A 20,014-nucleotide genomic window follows, 5' to 3' on the forward strand; every position below is an offset into this window, starting at 1 on the left:
TCCCGCTGCGAAAATGCAATTAGACATCTCAAATACATCCGACGCTTTTTCAATGCCGTCCTAGGATGCCATGGCCTCAGATGCCACAGGATGGGATGAATCTTGGCTTCACTGGGTCAAGATATCATACAGTTGTGAACAGTGGCGTAAATTATGATTGGCCTTATTCAAAGTAGTAGCTTATTCCATAGCATTCTGTGGTGTCCTTTCCACAACAAATTATAGCGAATAGTTTCAAGTTAAATTCCACTTCAAGAATAAAGAAACTACAAAAACGCAAATTCAGTCTTTATTTTATTAAAACAAGATTTGTTCTGCTGAAGGAATGAATAAATTCGTAGCTGCAAAACATAAGCAAACAAGGAACAAAACCTTTGCTTCTGGGCACACTCAGACCTATGCTAATACAAAGTTTTCTGAAAAAGACTATCAGGAATGCTGTAATTCATAGCAGATAAATCATTAAAGACAAAAATTCTGGGATTTTAATTGCATTAGCAAGTGGGATACATTTTACTTTTCTCATCTGTCCCCAAAACATCACCAGCTGAAACACTGTTCTATTTCAAAATAAGTATGAATTCAGATTACTCCATTCTCAGGCAGAGTTACCCTAGGGGAAAGAGAAAGGAAGACAGCTAAAGAAATCAAGAATCATCATCCCACTCCTGTTTTGCACTACTCGGTGAAGTAAGCAGACTCCCAAGCACAGGAGCACATATAGCAGCTTGTCCTCTGCACTTCAGATCCACTTGTTACCTGTTTTTGATTTACTTCCAAACAGAATACCCTGTCCTGTAATTTAGCTCTTCACAACATAAAACAAATCCAAATGCGTGACTGAGGAAAAACATGACAACAACAAATCTGAAATTAAATGAGCTGAAGATACAAAGAAAGAACAACCTGCAATAGCACTGGACAGGTTTGTAATATCACTGTATTCTTACAAACTCATTGTGTCAAATGACCACAGACAGTAATGACAGAAAAGGAGATAAAAAATTACAGCATCAAGCAAGAGTATTGCAAAATACATTACCAATTATAAGAACATGAAAACTACAAAAACACGTATTCTCATTTGGGCACAAAACTGGCATGAAACTTAAACACAACTTCAGATTAAGTCATAGCCTCATTATAAATACAACTAAATACCTCATTTTATCGGAGTCCCAGAGAGGAGCACTTTCATACTACAATTAGAAGAATGCTGGATGCAAACTTGTCAGAAAGAACTAGAAAACAAAAAATCCTATCAGAAAAGGAACTGAAGAACTGCTAGGTGCAAGCGTCAGACGCCTGAAGTTCTGGGGACCTGCGAGTCTATGCTTGGTTAGCACCTGGCACAGTATGAGTCTGGGTCACACTCAAGGTTCACAACACAAGTAAATAATAAAAGTCAAGCTGCTTAGAATGAGATTGTTTTAAAAGGTTGAATGAGTACCTTGTGGGGGGAGAGACTTTTTTAAATTATGGACTGTATAAAAACCTAAGTATGAACTTGCAGAAGGTCAAAAGTACATATGCATCGAAGAAGAAACGATAACATTTTTGTCAACTGTTATAAAATATCCTGCATCTAACTGCTGCCAATTAGATTAAAAAAGCGTGACTTTATCCCTCTTTAATCCAGTTATCTTTTGTTGCTTCTCTAGATTGACATGCAAGCATACTGGCAAACATCTTTGTCCACTAATGTTAAAAAAACAAAAAAAAAATTTAAAAAGTACACACACACACCCCCAACCAACCCACCCTCCCATGAATTTCAGTGAGAAAGTATTTCAGCTCTGAAGTTTTCCATTGGTGTAGACTTCACAATCATGTTTCGAAGTTTCAGCCATGCTGCTAATGAAACAACACGCTATTCAATAATGGCAGCAGAATCGGTATCATTTATCTAAAAGGGAAGCGTTTGACTAATTCCTCAAGACCCCAGAAAACGTCTCTTTTCTCCTTCATGCACACGGTATTTTGAGCGTCTCTGCGATTTTTTGTTCTGCACACATCTTCATCAATTCTCTTTCCAAAGCAGTTTCTACATTCACTTCTCATATCACGGTCTCCCCCCCTTTTTCCTAGTAGTCATTGAGCATGCACAGAAGAGGTTTCTGAACAGTCAGAAGTAGGGCATAGAATAACATCCAAGCTTACAGTAAATCTTATTTTGACACTGTCAACCACAGAAATGTTTCCAGAGTTGTACCCCAAGTCTTATTTTGTTAAAAAATTGTGACATTTCATACTTGTTCCTTTTTTTTTTTAAGGAAAATATATAGCTACTTACACTTTTATTTAAATATAATACATTTTTCTTTTTAAAAAACTCACCCTGACAAGGGGGTCTATTATTTACAAAAAAAAAAACATTACAGGTTAAAAATATTAGTCATTCTGTAGTCCTCAAGATATTTTTATTACTCAAGGTTTCAAGGAAAAGTTGTGTGCTGGAGAAACACAAGCTTGCAATGAATGAGTATGGAGAACAGTATTTTTGCCATAAACAAATATGCACTAGTGATCTTAAAGTACAATGTGCATTAAACCTTATTCACACACAAAACATGTGAACAGTATTGTGAAAAATAAGATGGAAGAAGTTAGATAGGAAAACATTCTTGTATAATAAAAATATGTTAGAATGGGACTTATCTATAGATTTAATTTAAAGCTTTGCTTTAAAACAAACTTTATCTAAAAATCTTCTTTTGCTTTATCTAAAAATTAGCCTTTCTATAAAAACCATTCCTTTAAAACTTTGCATTAAAAAAATCAGGTTTATATTAGACAAAATATTAAATTATACAGGCACAATTAGTTAAGAGGGCTATAAGAACTCATATTATAACCCTTCATTTTCCAGTGACTTGCAATATGGTCATGAGATTCTGTGTCTACAGACAACCATATGAAAATTCAACTTTTATTTAAAAAATAAAATAAATTAAAAAAAAAAAAATCTGTCAGACCATATTTGACTTGTAAAAGAACTTAGTTTCCAGCTGGCTTAAGTACATGCCCATCTTTTATTTATCCTAGGAAATATGCACATACATTAAAAAAAAAAAACAAAATATTTTTTTAAAAAGTGGTTTATGATGACAGCTTTTATATTTCCTTCAGATACTATGTATTAAAAGAAAACATTTCAAAGTCCACCTTTATCTCAATCCAAACCAGTGACCTTTGACACTTCAGAAAATGAATCAAGAATGGTTTTGTTTTTTGAGGGGAAAATGCACAGATATTATGTTAAATGGCAGAGAGAGCAGGGTCTGGTCTTTTCTATGTTTTTCTTGTGTTCTGAAAGAACCATAGAATTTACAAAGACCTTGGAAGTAAGACAGATTATATAGTATACCAAATTGTAGATTTACAAACCGGAGCCCTGACTGTGATGATGTTTAACTATATGATTAACTTAATACAAATGAACAATTAATCTTGGATTTTAAAGCACAGAAACATCTGCAAGACTGGGGTTTATGTCTCCTAAACACATTAAATAAGCTGTCATCATAATAACTATTTAAAACAAACAAACAAACAAAAAACTCCAAAACTAAACCAAAACACTATGGTCTTTTTTGCCATAAAATTACAGTAGTTAGAGCATCAGTGGCCAAACATAAATCACTATGGAATATAATTTTAATTCAACTAAATATTTTTAAACAAATATTTAAATACCTGTTTAAACAGATGTTTGAACTCTAATACATTTAGATGGATGCTGCTTTAGGTTTATTTAAATATTTTACTGAAAGTTTAAAAAGAAAGTTTCAACTATAGTACATAAAAATGTAACCAACAGTACACCCAATGAAAATCAAAAAAGCACAGAAACTCAAATTTAAGGTTGAAATGCTAGAACAACTCACTGCTATTTTTTGTATTATAACTTTTCCATCCTCCCACTAAGGAATGTGAAACTTGCCTATAAACTTAATCAATAAGCTATTTAAAAAGAAAAAAAAACCAACCAAACAAAAAAACCCAACCCAAACCCTAAGCCTATATTTCTTTTCGAAGCTGAGGTTTCACTTTAGCCACCACCATTTGAACAGTGCCCTAGAGAGACATATTTCCTTACCAGCATGGTCCATTATTGCTTGATGAGAGCCCACAGTGACTTTCTGTCCAAAATAACTGCTTTGGACATGGTTTAAAAAAAAAAAGTCAATATAAAAACAGGTACAATTATATTTCATTTCAAGAAAGCACTGAATTGATCTGAATTGTATCATACTGTATTAATTTTAATGCCACTCCATAGACAAGTATATATTATGTGTTGAAGGAGGTGTGCATATACACAAACACAAAATACATACACAGAATTCAGCCCAGATTAATGTATCTTCATTTAATTTCTAGCATAACAACCAAGTGATTTTTTGCACTTTAGAATTATGTGGAAAAATGAGAATAGGCACAATTAATTAATACAGCTTCTAATTTACCTTATTATAGTGCACTATTACGCACCAATAATACCATAAAAACAATATGATACTATTCAAGCTCATTTTTCTGATGTACAGGTGAAGCCTAGTAAATAGGATTCTAAGTGCTTTTTAACTCAAATACACAACTTTTGCAGCTTTACACAGTAGAACAGTGCAATACATTATGTCCCCATATTCCAGGAACTAGGGCCGAGTTTACAGTTGTACTTGTTTCACATAAGACTGGCTTTGCACTTTCTGCAGCTCTAGCACTTCAACTGCTTCATCTATGACCTCCTTTTGTTCCCCTTTGTTTTCCTCAATCTTCTTCCAGGTGCTGGCTATAAAAAAAGTTCTTTTGGTAGCTAGCTCTCACCTGGTAGAAGACGACAGTTTCGAAGTAAAGGTACAGCAGAAGTTCTTCTAGAGGGTTGGTTCACAGTGCTAGGGTGACCCCGATCTCCACTTACTTCCCAGTTCCTGACTTTGGAAGAAGCTCGCTCTGGCTTCTTGGGAAGAGATTCCGATGTGACTTTCTGCCTCTTTTCAGGAACCCCTGTGACAACTGTTGAGTTCAGAAAGGTCCTTTTTGGTTTCCTCCTCACCTTTAATTTTTTAGCATCAGGCTTTTCTTTCTTAAGGTGCTTTCCTGCTGTAGTTTTCCTTGTCTGGCACCTATGGATGGAGAAAGCAGAAGATTTCTGGGCACGAGGACGAAGTTTCCTTCTCATCCCCTCTTTTTGCTGTTTTTTAGTTCTGGAAGTTTGTTTGCCTGCAGTTACTCTGTTTCCTCTCCTCCCAACAGTACATCTGACAGACATAGGTCCTGTAGCCTTTCTGGAAAAAACTGGTTCTTTATTAGTGCCTTCTTTTCTCTTCCATATTGCCTTTGGATTCTCCCTTTCTAACCGCTCACTCCTGATAGAGGTCAGAGAAGTTTTGGTAACTCTACTGTTAAATGGAGTTAATCTAACATCTCCTTCTACCACAGACTGGCGAGAGTTCAAAGGTGAAATGATCATGTGTTTAAAAGAGTTCTCAGAGTGACCAGATACCAGACAATCTGTTCTTTCTGTGGAAACAGAAGATCCATCTGCCTTTTGACTTGAGGCTGCATCATTCCCTTTCAGGAAAGATGCTGAAGATGAACTATAGAAGTCTGACCAATTGAGTGATTTTGATGGCGTGCCTTCTCTCTGTGCATCAGCTAGTCTCCTCATGTTTGCATCAAAGCTGAGACTTCTGAAAAGCTGTCGAACATGAGAGGGCTTTTTGGCCTTTTCTCCAACTGTACTCTTTGGAGGCATTTTCAGAATTCGATTTGTCAGTGGATCATAATACTTAAAAGAACACTGTTTGTATTTATACCTCACAGAGTCCTTGCTATCTGTGGAGTTACGATTTTTCCTCATTTTGGGAATATCTATAGATTTACCTTTACACTGTTTTATCTCTGGGCATGAAAGTACATACACCACTGTCTTGGGCTGTACAGGACTCATAATCTTGCTATAGGACTCAGGAAGTTTAAGGGCACATAGTCTAGTTTTCATGTTTGGAGTTTTTTCATTCTCCGGCCATGCGATGCTTGCTTTCTGATCAGCTGGATCAGATTCCCTTCTAGACATTTTTCTTTTTGCTACAGGGTAGTTCAATAGACTTGTTTGGGTGCCATGGCTGACTTTCACCACCTGGCATCTTGAAGCCAGGCGCCATGTCCTTTTCCTAGGCATTTTAAGAATTTGTGGGTTGCATAGTGTATCTGAGGCTAAAGATGGGTTATCAAAATCAGAGCCACCACTTAAAGCATCATTAAATTCTGGCAATGCTTTAACTGATGCACTTTCTGTTCTATTACCCTCAACAATATTGTTCTTTTTTTCATCCTTCTGCTGTTTTTTCTTCATTCTCTTCCCTGTACAGTTGGCTGAGGATTCACTGTCAAAGTAGCAGCGAAAACGACCTTCCCTGAAATCACGCACAAGTTCTTCAATTTTTATATCATCTTCGTACATTATTTGAGACCAAGTCTTTCCCACAAAAGAAGGAGGCACATGAGGCAGAGCTGGAAGAACTGGTTCTTCGGTATGAACGGCGACATGCTGTTTCACTGCTTTTATTTTCTCTACTGACTCACTTTTTAAAACAGAAGAGAGCTGTGTTCCATAGTCTTTATCTTGCAAACTTATTTGGACCTCTTTTAGGAATTCTATATCTTTTATAGCTGCCTTGGGTAAGTCTGTTCCTGCCTGAATAGGTGCATCACAGTCAAAACTCATTTCAGAACCCTCTAAATGAGTATGGTCCAGAAGTGATGAAAAAGTTAAACAGGGATTATTCTCTTCTTTGAAATAAATTTCTTCACATGTAGTTCCATGGCAGTATTTCAAAATAACATCTTCAATAGTTTCATCCACTGAACTTTCATCACCTCTGCTCATCTTCACGTTTTTGCATTTTGCTAATTGTGGGGATGTCCCAAGATCTAGGGAGCTGCTGATACCCACAGTATCCCTGAGATGGAAATCAGACACCAAAGTTTCATCCTGAGTTCGTAAACCATCTCGTTTTGAGAGAGATTGACCTGAGGTAATACATAAAGAATTGCTGTGGCTGCACATAGGATTCTCATGAGAAACTGAAAGGCGTTTTGGGTGAACTGGTGCCGGAGCAGGATTCAAGCCTGGGTTCAATAACACATCACTATGGCGTACCTCCACTCCTGTTCTATCACATCCACTATGCAGAATCAGATTTGATGCTGCCAAATTCCTAACATTTTTTCCTGTTTTAGGATTAACAGAAGAACTATGGATTAAAGGACTGACAGAAAAACGCTGAGGTACAGGGCTCACAGCTGTAAACTGGCCTTCATGGCTATGATTTGCAATTTGAGCATCTTTCGGGATATCCCACTTCTCATTGCTACAAATGCCCATAGACTGCTGGGATATTCTTGCAACATGTTCCTGCCCTCTTTCTAGTTTTTGAATAAATGCTTGTGTTACAGAGGTTTCCTTTGTGCCCTCATGAGACAGGCATGGAGGAGAAGAGCACGTTTCACCAACGGACTCCCGGTCTTTGCTGGAAATCTCTTGTCTATCTCTGTTCCTCTTTTTCTCCATCTCTTCTGGGGACAGGCAAGCAATCCTAGCAGCCTCTGGAGTGACAGGGAGTGGCATGTCATCATAGGTTGGTCTAAAGGGGAGGGAAAAAAAACACCTTTTATAAATACTGTAAACATGCTTCAGATTTTTCAAACAATAGTGGGGTTTTGTAAAATAAGAAATAAAAAAAAAATTAAAAAAAGAGTAATTACCTAGAGCGCATCACACCTAATGAACAAACTCAAGTTACCAGCTCTGCTACTTAAGCAGAGATATTCCATTTTGAAAAAGGGTGGAGGAAGAAGGGGGAACGTTCCACAAAGCTAAAGATAACAATTTGGGCATTAGTGGGTTACCCTTTTCATGCAACCAGCCATTGAATGGCCAAACATACATTACGATCGTTTTATAAATACAGCAAAGCAAGAAAAAGTGAAGATATTTCTTTTGCTTGAAGTTGTGAGCTTATAAAGAGGTTATTTCGCTGGTAAAACTATCATTAATTAATATTGAGCTTTTGTAGAGAAATGGAATGTTATAATACGGCACAGTATAAAAATACTATTGAGTATAAATGTCCCTTTCCCTACAAAATGTGGCTGCCTGATAGGAACTCTGCACACATTGCCAAGGAATTCCATGCTTACTGTTTCTCACAGACATACCACAGCTTCTGACTCACTTCTATAAGAAGCCAAGTTATGATTGTTCAGCCTCACTGTGACAACAGCAGATTTTTATATATTCTGTAACTGGCAGTTCTGTCTTTAGGACTGCCCCAAATACAAGTGTTTATGTCTTGCAGAATCAACAGAATAGACAGGTATGGATTATTTCTCTTATGCAACACAGGAACCCACAAGGCTTTAATGTGTAACAGCTGGGCAAATCCAATGAAAATAATTTTTTAAAAAGTAAATATAACTGAAGAGAGAATAATACGTTTCATTTTAAAGTTATAACCAGACCTTGTGAGACCCAAATGGATGCTTACTTTAACACATGGCAGACAGCCATGCACATCTTATGGTGCATTCATCTGCTAACAGAAGTATTGTGAATAAATTTTATTGTACAGTAATTTCCTTGGTTATAAACATTCAGCTTCCACATTTATTGAAAGTTAAAAATCAATCAGGAGCCAATAGAATTAGCAACACTTAACAGTCAAAAGGTGCACAAGTCCTTGAAGGACTCAGACATTAGTTATTAGTAAAGCCAGCTGATACCAAGCAAACTTGTAGCAAGTATTTCTAACTAGCTACTTCACACTGAAAAACAATCACAAGAGAACTTATCTGAATATAGCTATGTCTCAGCCTTTGACTGAGAGATGACAGCTAAAAGAATTCTCAGCTTGGAAGAACTGTTTTATAGTTGAAAAAAAAGATAGGTTTGGCCAATGTTTAAAAAAAAAAGTTATTTAAAACTGACATTTGGACTCTACAGAGTTAACAAGATTTAGTCCAGAAAAGCATACTTCATAGGATCACCACCAAACCAAACAAACAAAATTCCCCAACCCCTGCTACCAATAACTCACACTTGAAAGCACCTACTTCAAACCTCAGGACAGGGCTCATGATCCACCATTAAATTTTGCGCTCTCTCTCTCTGAGCCACTAACAATTAAGAAAACAGTTTTCCAGCCAGCTACATATTCATTTCATCACCATTTAATCTCCAACCACATTCGCCTTAGCATGCTTATAAACCTCATACAAGAACATGCCAAGAACTGGGCTTTTGAGAGATAGCATGATAGATGTGACATGACAGATGGCACCACGATGGATGATTCTCCTCTATTCACAAGGTCTGTTATCCTGTCAAAGAAGGAAATTAGGATGGGCTGATGTGATTTTGCTTGACTAAATCAGCAGTAACCATTACTTATCACTTCATTGTCTTCTAGATTCTTATGAACAGTTTGGTTATTCAGTTCTAGGGAAATTTAAGCAAATTTAAGCAAAGTCGTCTGTAAGCAGATCCTCTCTCTGGCCCTACTGATAATTGACAATCGCTACATTTGTTTTTTCCCAGTCCTTCTGAAACATCACACATTCTCCATGACCTCTCAAAAGTAATTACTAACAGCTCCCAGACTGTTTCACAAAGTACTAAGTATCATGAGTGCTGAAAACCCTATTTACTGAGGTCATGTGAGGAGAACTACAGAGCCACTAACAGTAATAAACAAAACAACTTTTGCATGCAAAATAGCATAGAAATGAAAGTTATCAGAAGACCAAGACCTACAAGGTATTTCACAGTGCAGGGACTGAAGCACCGTCCATCAAACAAAAAAAAGCCTTCCAAGGAAACACAAATGAACATCCTGTAGATCAAAGTCCCCTCCAATCATTGCAACTCATAACAAAAATCACACTGGCTACATAAAAAGCGATAAAGCACTGCATGCTATACATAAATGAAGTAACTTATATTTTACTTTGGCTATTAGCATATTATTCTTCATTCACTAAAGTGATGTACATATCAAATACTGACTGACAATACTTGAACTAATGATTAACACACCCACCCAAAAAAGATGTTTGTTATTACAGTCTCACTACCTATGGCTCCATAGGTAAAGTTGAGTCCAAGTTTTTCTTGAGTCCAAACACTAAATGCCAAAAAATTCATGTTGCAAAATTTTACCTTTGTTTACTTTCCAGAAGTTAGAAGATAAAGGCCACCATGCCTATCTAACTTGTTATAATTTTATATAGTGTTCAAAAGCATGTACAAGACATGCACATGTTCCCGTATCTGTAAAAATGGTGTGTGGGGACAGTGTGTTCGTAGGAGTGAAGTATGTGTGAATGCATATACCCTTACATATTGTAATAATACACAATTTAAGTGAAAGTAAGGAAACTAAAGTAGTAGCTGTCATGGCTTAAGCATACCAGAAGCAGGAAACTTGCAGAAGACATGGCTGTCCTGGTCAAAGGAAACAGCAAAACAAAAACTGACATAACTGAAATGCCAAATTATATTTTTCCTCCTTAATGTAAAGAATATTTAATTGATACCTGCCACAGATCTTGGTTTTATTCCTGGTAATTCATGTGGAATACAACCATAGGCTGAAAGTCTGAAGAAAAAAATGCCACAACAAAACTTTTGTATTATAAATAATTACAGTTACAAAAGACTGGAAGATGGTAAATACATTGCTGATGTCTAAAAACATAATGAAGTTATAGGCAGCAATGCAAAAAGTTTCATAGCAACTAAAAGTTTTAGAGCTGCACCTGGCAAGTTAGCTTACATAACAACAGTTAAAATAGAATAAAATAGCTGGAAGACTATAAGATCTACCCACCATCAAGGTTTCTCAAAAGGAAAAGTTGCATTTCACTAATCTCTGGACCATGTGTTAGGCAGAGATAAAGGAGTAGATAAAGAAGAAAAGATTTACTACTTTGATATGCAAAAGGCTTTCATTAAGGTCCCTGGGAGTCTATTAAAAAGCTAAATAATCACTGGGGGAGGAAAACAGCCCCAATCAAACACCAAGAACTGGTTCCTAATATCAGATGGGAGGGTTGAACAATCACTCATCTTTACAACAAAAGATCGGAAGCAGAACACCCTCCAGTTCAGGCTAAGTTTTATGACTTACTTGCCCCTTTTGAAATTTTTGAAGAGTAAAGTATTAAAATCTTCAGATGAGAAGGAAATGCTAAAAGGATCCTCTGAATAATTTAAATAAAGGAACACAATAGGGATGTTCAGTCAAATTTTGATAAACAAGGGATAAAACTTACAACACACTTTGCATGACCCTAACAAGCCACATTGATTCACCACCAACAGTATATGACTCCTCCCTGCTCAAGATGTGTTATTTTAAAAGAAAATTAATAAAATTTTATGACACAACCTGCAATATTCTTTGTCTACTCCAAAAATATAACATTTTCCTCGAAGGTGTATAATTTTTTAGAATACAGTGGAATTCTGGTTATCCAAGAAGGGGACAGAATTCATCAGAGTACAGATAAGGGCTATAGGACTGACTAAGCAAAAGGAGAAACCTCATATAATGAAACATTAAAAAAAAGAGGATTATTTCTATTACCATATGAATGCAATGTAATCAAATACATCAGATGATCCAACAATGCCTGTCAGCTGAACTGCTGTGCCCTACTGCTGCATGCATTCTTGGCCACCTAAGCTCTGAGATAAAGCACCTTTGTTCGAACTTCAAAATCTTACAGATCAGAACTAGACCTAAAGGGAAGGCCAAAGGCAGTAGATACAATCTTTTTAACTTTCCCACTTCAGAGTTCTTCCACCTTTGTGTGAAACACCTGGCATCTGGATACTGCTGGAAGACTAAATATAGGACTAAATGGATTTCGGTATGGATAAACTAGAGCAAATTCCTAGGCTTCTAGCTCACTTAACAGCCTATATCCAATTGTCAAAATTTACTTATAAGCAAATGTCTCTGGGGTGGATGGAATATACCTACAGTTCTATACAGTTAGGAACTTTTGACAGTTTTGCTACACATTACCCCCAAAAGAGAGTGAAGATTTACTCTCTTAAATGCTCGATATTATTTCTTTACATAAAAAAACCTTCTACACCAAGACTCTGGAAGAAGGAATGATTTGTTGGTTTGTGGTTTTTTTTTTACTGGGGGGAGGGGCAGAACATCAATATCCTTTGAAATTCAGTATAAGGCAAAAAGCTCTGATGAAATTTTTCCTTTTTCCACATCACTACTAGGTATACTGGTTCTGCAAAACAAATCAAGTCTCACAAATATTTCTATAATCCTTTTAAATGACACTCTTAAGATCCCTTGTATGAATTCAGCTAAATAGTAAAAACAGGTATTTAAGAACTGAGTGAAACCGTGTATCAATCCAAGTGTTTTTACATAAGAAAGAAGAGAATCTAACTCTTACCTCAAATGTCAGTTAAGAATGTGACGGGTTTTTTCAGTCATTTTTCAGAGCAGGATCGCAACATAAATCTATTCACACTTTCTTTTCCATCTTTGGAAATCTTTTCCATCTTTCCTTCTTCCTCCAAACTCTGTCTAGATTTGGGATTACTCCTCCCCCTTCTCCCTCCAACTTCATCTAGATTTTGCACATTGTTTTTTCTCATTCCATTCCTTCTTCCAACAACTTAGAGGAACATGGGTAGCTTGTTTTTCCTACTTAGTAGGTTTCATTCACCAAAGGAACAACCTTGTATTAGTGACAGCTCAAGAGAGGGCTTTTTTCATTTGGGTGTTGCCCTAAAGTGAATCATATGTTCTCCATGGCAAAAAATTGTGGATGTTCTTAAGCTAGAAGGATTAAATCTATTTATTTAAGATGGAAGGATTATTTATTTGTAGTGATGTGTACATGTCCTGGGCTAATTTGTCATAGACATGCCTATTAACTTGTTCTGTCACATTCCTAATAATACCAATATGACTGCCTTCAGACAAAATACCCTTCTACTTCTGTGTCAGATCTACAGCAGAGTTGTATGTCAAGATACACTGTACTGGGTTCAGACTGGGATTTTTGTCTGCCTTGCAGAACACAACAAACGAAGAATGAGATTTAATTTATTTCACCTTCATCTACAGAGAAAAACTTACACACTGACCCTCTTATCACTCTTAAACATGCACATGATAAATAAAGAGAACACCTTTCAAAATCTGAGCATTAATGAATTGGCCAATTAATGTAACTCAGGTAAGTATTAACTGAATGTGTGAACTGCAAGGATATTGAAAAAATAAACATATAAATATTCACCAGACATTATCCACAAACAACAAACCAAAATTATGAACTCTTTCAAAACATACCATAAAATATGCTAAATATATATATAAAGCCCAGAATTATAAGAATTATAATAATATATATATAAAGCCCAGATTATAAGAATTTGTAAATGCATGTCAGACTGTACAGTCTGCCACTATACCCACCGACCCATATATTCCTTCTTTTTTCAGGTCTTCACATTTAATTGCTATCAATAGTGCTGTATCAAATCCTTAAGTAGTGAAACAAAGTTTAAAAATGCAGAGACAACACAAAAGCAATATACTTGGACAATGTTTATATAAATACGCTCCTTTCTTCAGTGTGAAAGTTTCACCTCAAATGGGCAAAATTTACTGCTCAGCAGTGGAACAGAAATAAGAACTCGTAATACATGCATTCTACCAACACATATTAAAAAAAAAAAAAGCCAGCTGTATTATACCTGTTGTCATGGTATCTGTGGGGATGATGCTGTAAAACATCTTGCAGAAAACGCTCCATCAAGCTACTGGTACCCATACGATTTCTACAGTAAGTGGTAAAATGTCTATGCTGGGAGCTGAAAACATGCTGGTAAAAGATAAAACAGATGACTAGTTTAATACTACTGTTAACACACTGGCCTGTTCCTAAAAATTACTTCCCAGATTAAACATTACCCTGTTGCCCAGGTTAAATATTACACCGTTGCTATGAAAATATTTAAATAAAAAGAAAAATATTCAGCCTTTTCTACTTTAAGGCCTTGATTCAATGAGATTTTTAAGCATGCTTAGGGAGTCTCAAATAATACTAAGATGTATTGAAACATCTTTCCGAGCTGCAACCTAAATTAGCAGCTCTGACAGCTGCTCACAAATCTCTTGTAACTAGTACAAATACTCTCACAAATCTCACAGCTGCTCACAAGTCTCTTGTAACGAGTACAAGTACTCTACATGTATCTATAAATGACTATTAAAATATTCTTGAACTTCACATGAGTAAGCATCCTATAATTCACTCAAATTAAAAAGAATTTTCATAAGCATAGAAGATTAAATAGGCTTCTACTTTCTAATTAAAAAAGTCTAAAAGACAGGAGACTGACAGAGTTAAAGAATGGAAAAGAAAATAGTTGATCAAATGTCTTCAGCCTTGATATCTAACATATTAACCCTAACACTTTACAATATATACAGATCTCAAGATTAAAGCCACAGCAGTAAAGCTAGCGGATGCAATGCACAGCAGCATGCCACTTCAGAAAAGCAGACTGCGGTAGCCATGCCACTCCACCAGCATCTTTTTAACAGGTTACAGATAAGAAGGGTATCTTCTTCTCAGTGCATACATTGTGCAATTCACAGATTGATTATTTTTCATTCAGTAATGGTTGTTCAGTGTAGAGGCTGATATTTTATAAGCTGATAAAGCCTTTTGGTACTCCTTGCTATCTGTTGCTGAGTTATGCAGAAGCCTTCTCACCTGTTCCAGATTACTGTAGTGTACATGGCAACAGTTGCAGTACCCTTGTCTGTTTTGCACAGTGGATACTCCAGGCTGAGGATGTTCTTGCCCTCTTGTGTGTAAACTGAAAGAAGCAGGTAATATTACCAAGACACGTTGGGTTGTTTAATTTATATTCTTATCATGGAAATTCTAAATATCTGTCTTACTACAGAGCTGGAACAAACCTTCAAGATAAATGTTTCTATTTCAGAATTGTAATGGCAAGTAGGACTACATATTTGAAGGTATTCCCAAGCAAATTTCACTAGGTATGGCCAAGCAAATTTCACTAAAGAAAATTTTTCTTAAATGTAGAACAAAGGATAACAGGTTGAAGGCACAGCTAACACAAATGCTAATTTCAGTTGGCTGAAATCTGAAAAGAACTGTCTCTCCAGACAAAGGCAGTCATCTTTCTCTTCTTCTGGTTTTTTAGTATTTTGAAATTAAAAAAAAAATAGACCAAAGACAAAGAAATCTTGACACCCACACATTAGTTTTGGGCACTACAATGTGCCTTCCCCACAGTTTTTAATAGTATGTGGGTACAAGATAAAACGGACCTCCGTCATACACTTTATCTACATTGCATCACTATCAGCCATTACACAAGATAACAGATAAGGTTGAAAAACAGATTCTTCCTGGTTTACTTTGTGTAAGCAGTAATCTAGATGACAGTTAGATCATCACCTAACTTACCTGCTACTGCTGTCCTGTCGTAGAGAGCCTTCAACACCATGTCTTTCGATTCCTATAGAAAAAAAACCCACAAAACCACAAAACAGAATATCAGAGATGGAATAGAGTTTTACCTGCAATTAGTTACTTCTCTTACATTGCATGTCAAAACTACTATTTTAATGGAAGTTTAGTAAGTTCAAGAAAGCATGTAGAGAGAGACCCTTTTGTCCTCAAAGTTCCTCTAAGAGCTTCATAAAACGAGCTTTACTCTTTCATGGTTGAGGTGAGTGGGAATTTTTCTACTGATTTGTCTGGGATCAAGACTAAGCAATCTACATTTACACTGCTACATCTGTGATCGCTGAGATAAAATGTGGCATGACTTAAACAGCTTATTACAGGACAAGAAAACTACATCTACTTGGAAACTCTGTGGATGATTCAGAAGTCACTTCTTCCATCTAAGTTCTGTAATGAAATTTAAGAAATCAAAGTATGCAATTGAAACTACAAGGTGAACTAATGCTTCTACTGTTAATTATTACATTAAAAAAAGAATAACTGTAACAAAAACATCTACTTTAAACTTCTCACCTTGTGCTGAAGAAGCAGAAGCTTCATCAGATGGTTTGATTCTGTCAAACATCTGTAAGTAAAAAATAACTGAGAATAAAATAAAAAAAAAAACACAGTAAAGCCCATCCTCAAGTTCATCCTTCAGTCCAAGCTCCAAGCTGTTCAGACGCACTATGTTGTTTCAGCTATAGACCAAGACTTGACTTAACAAAGCTGTATTACAAAAATAAATTTCTGCTTTACTAGGTTACCCTAATATTATATTTAACAATGCATAGTAGCTTTGATAGAAGGGGCTAATTTCTGATCTAATTAACAAAGTCAAATACTATACTTACAAATACAGCTTAGACTTTGTTAGGTTATTAAGCAATAACCTTGTCAAATTCATTTAATTACTTAATTTCCTAAGTTGCCTTTACAATGAAGATGAAAGATATATGCTAATAAAAGCCATACAAGACCTAGACCACGTGAAATAATTATCCAGGCTGGAAAAGCAATCCTTATTGCTCAAAAGACCCGCAAACCAATACTGAATCCCACAATTTTTAATTAAAATATGACTGCAGCAACATGCAGTTACATGCTTTAGGGTGCCCAAACACAAAGGGCTTCCGAGTTTCACACAGTCCTTTTACATTATGGAATGCAAACATAAAATCAGCTTTCTAGTACAAACCTTAGAGTCATCAACTTTCTTCATCCACCAAAGCTGACTCCAGACTAGCAAACAATAAATGCCGAACAGGAGGCCATTTGCAGTGCAGGACACTTATCTTTTCTCATCCCATCTGGCAACAATGAAGTTAAAGAGCCTTTTAAAAGAGAGTTAATAATGCATGTTTTCCATGCCCTAAGGCATGTAAATTTTTCTGTACCACTTTGCAAACACATCAGTCAATAAAATGAATAAATCTCTTTTTGAAGTCTGCAGTACATCCTTCTTTTTTATTATGGAAGTTGTTTTGACAGTCTTTCCTACATAAATGTTAACCATTCCTTCTGGAATAACTTTGTTCCTTCTTTCTTCCTCATAGTCCCTATGCATTAAATTTTGTTGTCATTTTGGATGCTAGCACTCATGAAATTAAGTATACTTCTACAATAACAGAAAACAAATTCCTCAATATTAACCATATTGAAATGAATCTATTTTGAGCATCGTTCATGAACCTGATCAGAAAACCAATGTTTTATTTTGCTTATGTTACCTAAACTAGTTAGATATTGCCATAACACATTAACTGGAAATTTCACAGTAGGTTGCATGTTCAAAGTATTTTATAAGTTAATCATTATATACTCAATGAAGTATTATCATTAGCATTACAGATAGGAAAACAGAAAGGCCACAATAATTTGCACAATCACTCTCACCAGCGTCACAGTGAAAGTATCACATCCTGTCTCAAAACTCAGGACTTAGCAGTTCTTAGATCTGCTCTTGGCTTACCATTTATGTAATTGTGGGATGACAAACTTAAAGTTTCAAAACAACCACTTTTACTGTTTATCTTTTATAAACTGTTTTTACAAGAATTATTCCTTCCCTTCTCCTTTCCTGTTCTCATATATGTAGAAAAGATGCTCCTATATGAGGCTACATACCATCAGGCTTGACAGATGTGTGATTTGTTGTTTGTTTTCTTTAAACTTGTTTTGCTCTTTCCCCGACTATGTACTGCTCATTATAAAATAGCAGGGCTGTTATAGCAGTTATGGTCAGAAGGAATATCTTGATATCTCAACTCAAAAAAACCAAACCAAAACAAAAAACGAAAACAACAAAAAAACCCAACCCACAAACCAAAACCAGACCACCAACAAACAACCCAACCAAAACACCAGACTTGTTCTTCTTCCCATAGTGGATAAATTCCTGTAATAATATTAAAAAAAAAAAAAAACAAACCAAAAAACAAAACCCAAGAAAACAACCCAGCTGTTCTTATAAACCTTCTCATCAGGTGACTGAGAAAAGCTTTCTTGATAGATTAACTTATCTCAGTTGCCCTGTTCAGAGTCCTATACACAGCTGGGATCCAAAAGAAGTGAAGGAAAAACCCACAAGACTGTCTTTCATGAATTATGCTTTATGGAAAGTAACTTGTTCCACATGCTCGAAGTCAACTTACCAATTTTTAAGATCTTACTATATATATCTCTATATATAGATATTCTTAAGGTAAAGCTACAAATGTGGAGCGCAACAAGAGCGTAGCAGCCACAGAGGAGGCTACCCCACTGACAGTCAGCAGGGGACACCACAACAACTCATCCCCATCCGCTGCCCCAAAACTGGATTAAAGCACCTCAATATACAAATACCTAGTTTCATCTCAGAGACGCCAGGCAGTGGCAACCGCAGTATGTTGGAGGATAACTACTTACAAGGGTTCATTACTTCCTTATTTCAAGCAATAATTTCAATGGTGGTGTGCTACTGAGAGTTCGCTCATCTGCAAGTACAATTCTGCAAGTTACACCCCCAGGTCAAGACACAGACTCACGCACATTTAAACCGAGCTAGGAGCGCAGTAACAGCACAAGACTATGAAAATAACTCCACTGAATGCCAGTCTGGTCTACAGTTTGAGAGGATTCGATGGACCAGATAGCCTCACTGGAGGAAGGGCGTATTAGGCAAAACTTGTAAAAGCCTGGCTATTAGTAACAGACAGAAAAACATCAGAGGAAGACCTTTCAGACATACTTAGGTACAAAGCTGACAACAGAGGAAAACCCATTCTCTTTATCTCAGTGTTTTATGAGAACACTAGTGTACAGGACAAAGAAAAAAATCTGACCTCAAACTACATACAGCTTGCTTACCACATGAAGTCAAGATCAAATCACAGGCTAGTAACGTAAAGGAAATCTACTACGCAGATGCTTTATTTATGTTGCCAAAATCTGGAGAGCCTAACTGCAATCCTTACTTTACCAAAACAGGGACTACAGCTGAGAGGGGCAAGGGCCCGCTCTATTTTGAGGGAGCTCCGCCACGGACAGCCGAGGCGCCCGCCCCTGCTGACAGGGATCCCCGCCGCCGAGGGCGCTGAGGGGACGCTGGCGGCACCCGCACGCGTTAACGCCCGCGCGCGCGCAGGGGGCTCGCTGAGCAGCGCGCGGACACCGCCCCAACGGCCCTAACAGCCCCTCCCGTTCCCAGCCAGCCCCCTTCCCCCGGCTCGGCCCGGCGGCGCGCACTGCCGCGCATTCCCGCTGCTGCCGGCACCGCCTCACCTCCATCGCTTCCCCGTCAGCTCTTCCGTGCCACGCTGGGGTCAAGGGACGCCATCCTTTGCTTCCTGCTCCGGGTCGGCGCGGTGCGGGCGGAGCAGAGGGCTGGGCTGCGGGAGGGGAAGGGCGGGATCTGCTGTTCCCGCCCAGGCCTGCGCGGCTGCGCTGGCATTCTCTGCCCGCCTGCGGGCCCCTCCTGCCGTCTATGGTCGCTCTCCGCCCGCCAGGGCTCCTGCGCGCCTCTCTCCCGGGCCGGCCACGTCTGCGCTGCCGGGCGAGGCGTACCGCCGCCCCCGCGGGAGCTTCCCGCCCCTGCGCCGCCGTTTCCCTGCTGCCGGCGCCCTCGGCCCTGTGAAGGGTGGCAGCGGTCACTCGTAGGGGCTGCCTGAGTTAAGCGGGGAGCCGCCCGGCGCAGCCTGCCGCCCTTTCGGCTCGGGCGATTTTCTTCCCCTGTGGCTGTGCTAACGCAGCTTGAACGGAGCCCGAAAAGCCTTGGGTTTCTCCAGCCAAGGTGCTGGAAACCTGCTCCAACAAATCAGGGGTTTGCGTCTTTTTGTCAGCTCCAGTCGGGATTTTTCTGGTTTGGGAGGTAGCGTCTTTGATAAATTTTATTTCAACAACTCTGAGAGTTGTTTTCTCCTTCAAAAGA

At 37.7% G+C, this 20,014-nt stretch overlaps 1 protein-coding gene across 7 annotated transcripts; it reads right to left on the reverse strand.

The window, feature by feature from the left end:
* Positions 1 to 281: 281 nt before the first annotated feature.
* Positions 282 to 19,467, reverse strand: ZDBF2 (zinc finger DBF-type containing 2). 7 transcript variants are annotated; one of them, XM_087732252.1, is made up of 9 exons: positions 19,369 to 19,467; positions 16,802 to 16,913; positions 16,138 to 16,189; positions 15,562 to 15,613; positions 14,836 to 14,941; positions 13,811 to 13,938; positions 4,831 to 7,652; positions 4,100 to 4,158; positions 282 to 1,241 (listed from the first exon to the last, which is right to left on the reverse strand). In XM_087732252.1, the coding sequence occupies exons 2-8, from the start codon at positions 16,823 to 16,825 to the stop codon at positions 4,112 to 4,114; spliced, it is 3,231 nt and encodes a 1,076-aa protein (XP_087588378.1). In that variant the 5' UTR covers positions 16,826 to 16,913; positions 19,369 to 19,467; the 3' UTR covers positions 282 to 1,241; positions 4,100 to 4,111. The 7 variants fall into 7 exon arrangements, 6 of the variants coding, with proteins under 6 accessions (XP_087588378.1, XP_087588377.1, XP_087588375.1 ...); XM_087732251.1 differs by adding an exon at positions 18,514 to 18,581 and having other exon boundaries at positions 282 to 4,158; positions 19,369 to 19,414; XR_015698836.1 differs by having other exon boundaries at positions 4,100 to 7,652.
* Between the last annotated feature and the right edge of the window lie 547 nt (positions 19,468 to 20,014).

This window comes from Nipponia nippon, unplaced genomic scaffold, assembly GCF_047370975.1.
Source record: "Nipponia nippon isolate SJK-2023a ecotype South Korea unplaced genomic scaffold, ASM4737097v1 scaffold_5, whole genome shotgun sequence".
NCBI classification, from domain to species: Eukaryota; Metazoa; Chordata; class Aves; order Pelecaniformes; family Threskiornithidae; genus Nipponia; species Nipponia nippon.

Bases quoted from the DNA above. Each gene is read 5' to 3' on its own strand.
- ZDBF2 (XM_087732252.1), bottom strand. From the start codon at position 16,825: ATGAAGAAAGTTGATGACTCTAAG. The intron at 16,190-16,801 runs GTTTGTACTAGA...TTTTACTTACAG, and splicing joins AGAAAGTTGATGACTCTAAG to ATGTTTGACAGAATCAAACC. The intron at 4,159-4,830 runs GTGAGAGCTAGC...CCATGTCCAAAG, and splicing joins AAACTGTCGTCTTCTACCAG to CAGTTATTTTGGACAGAAAG.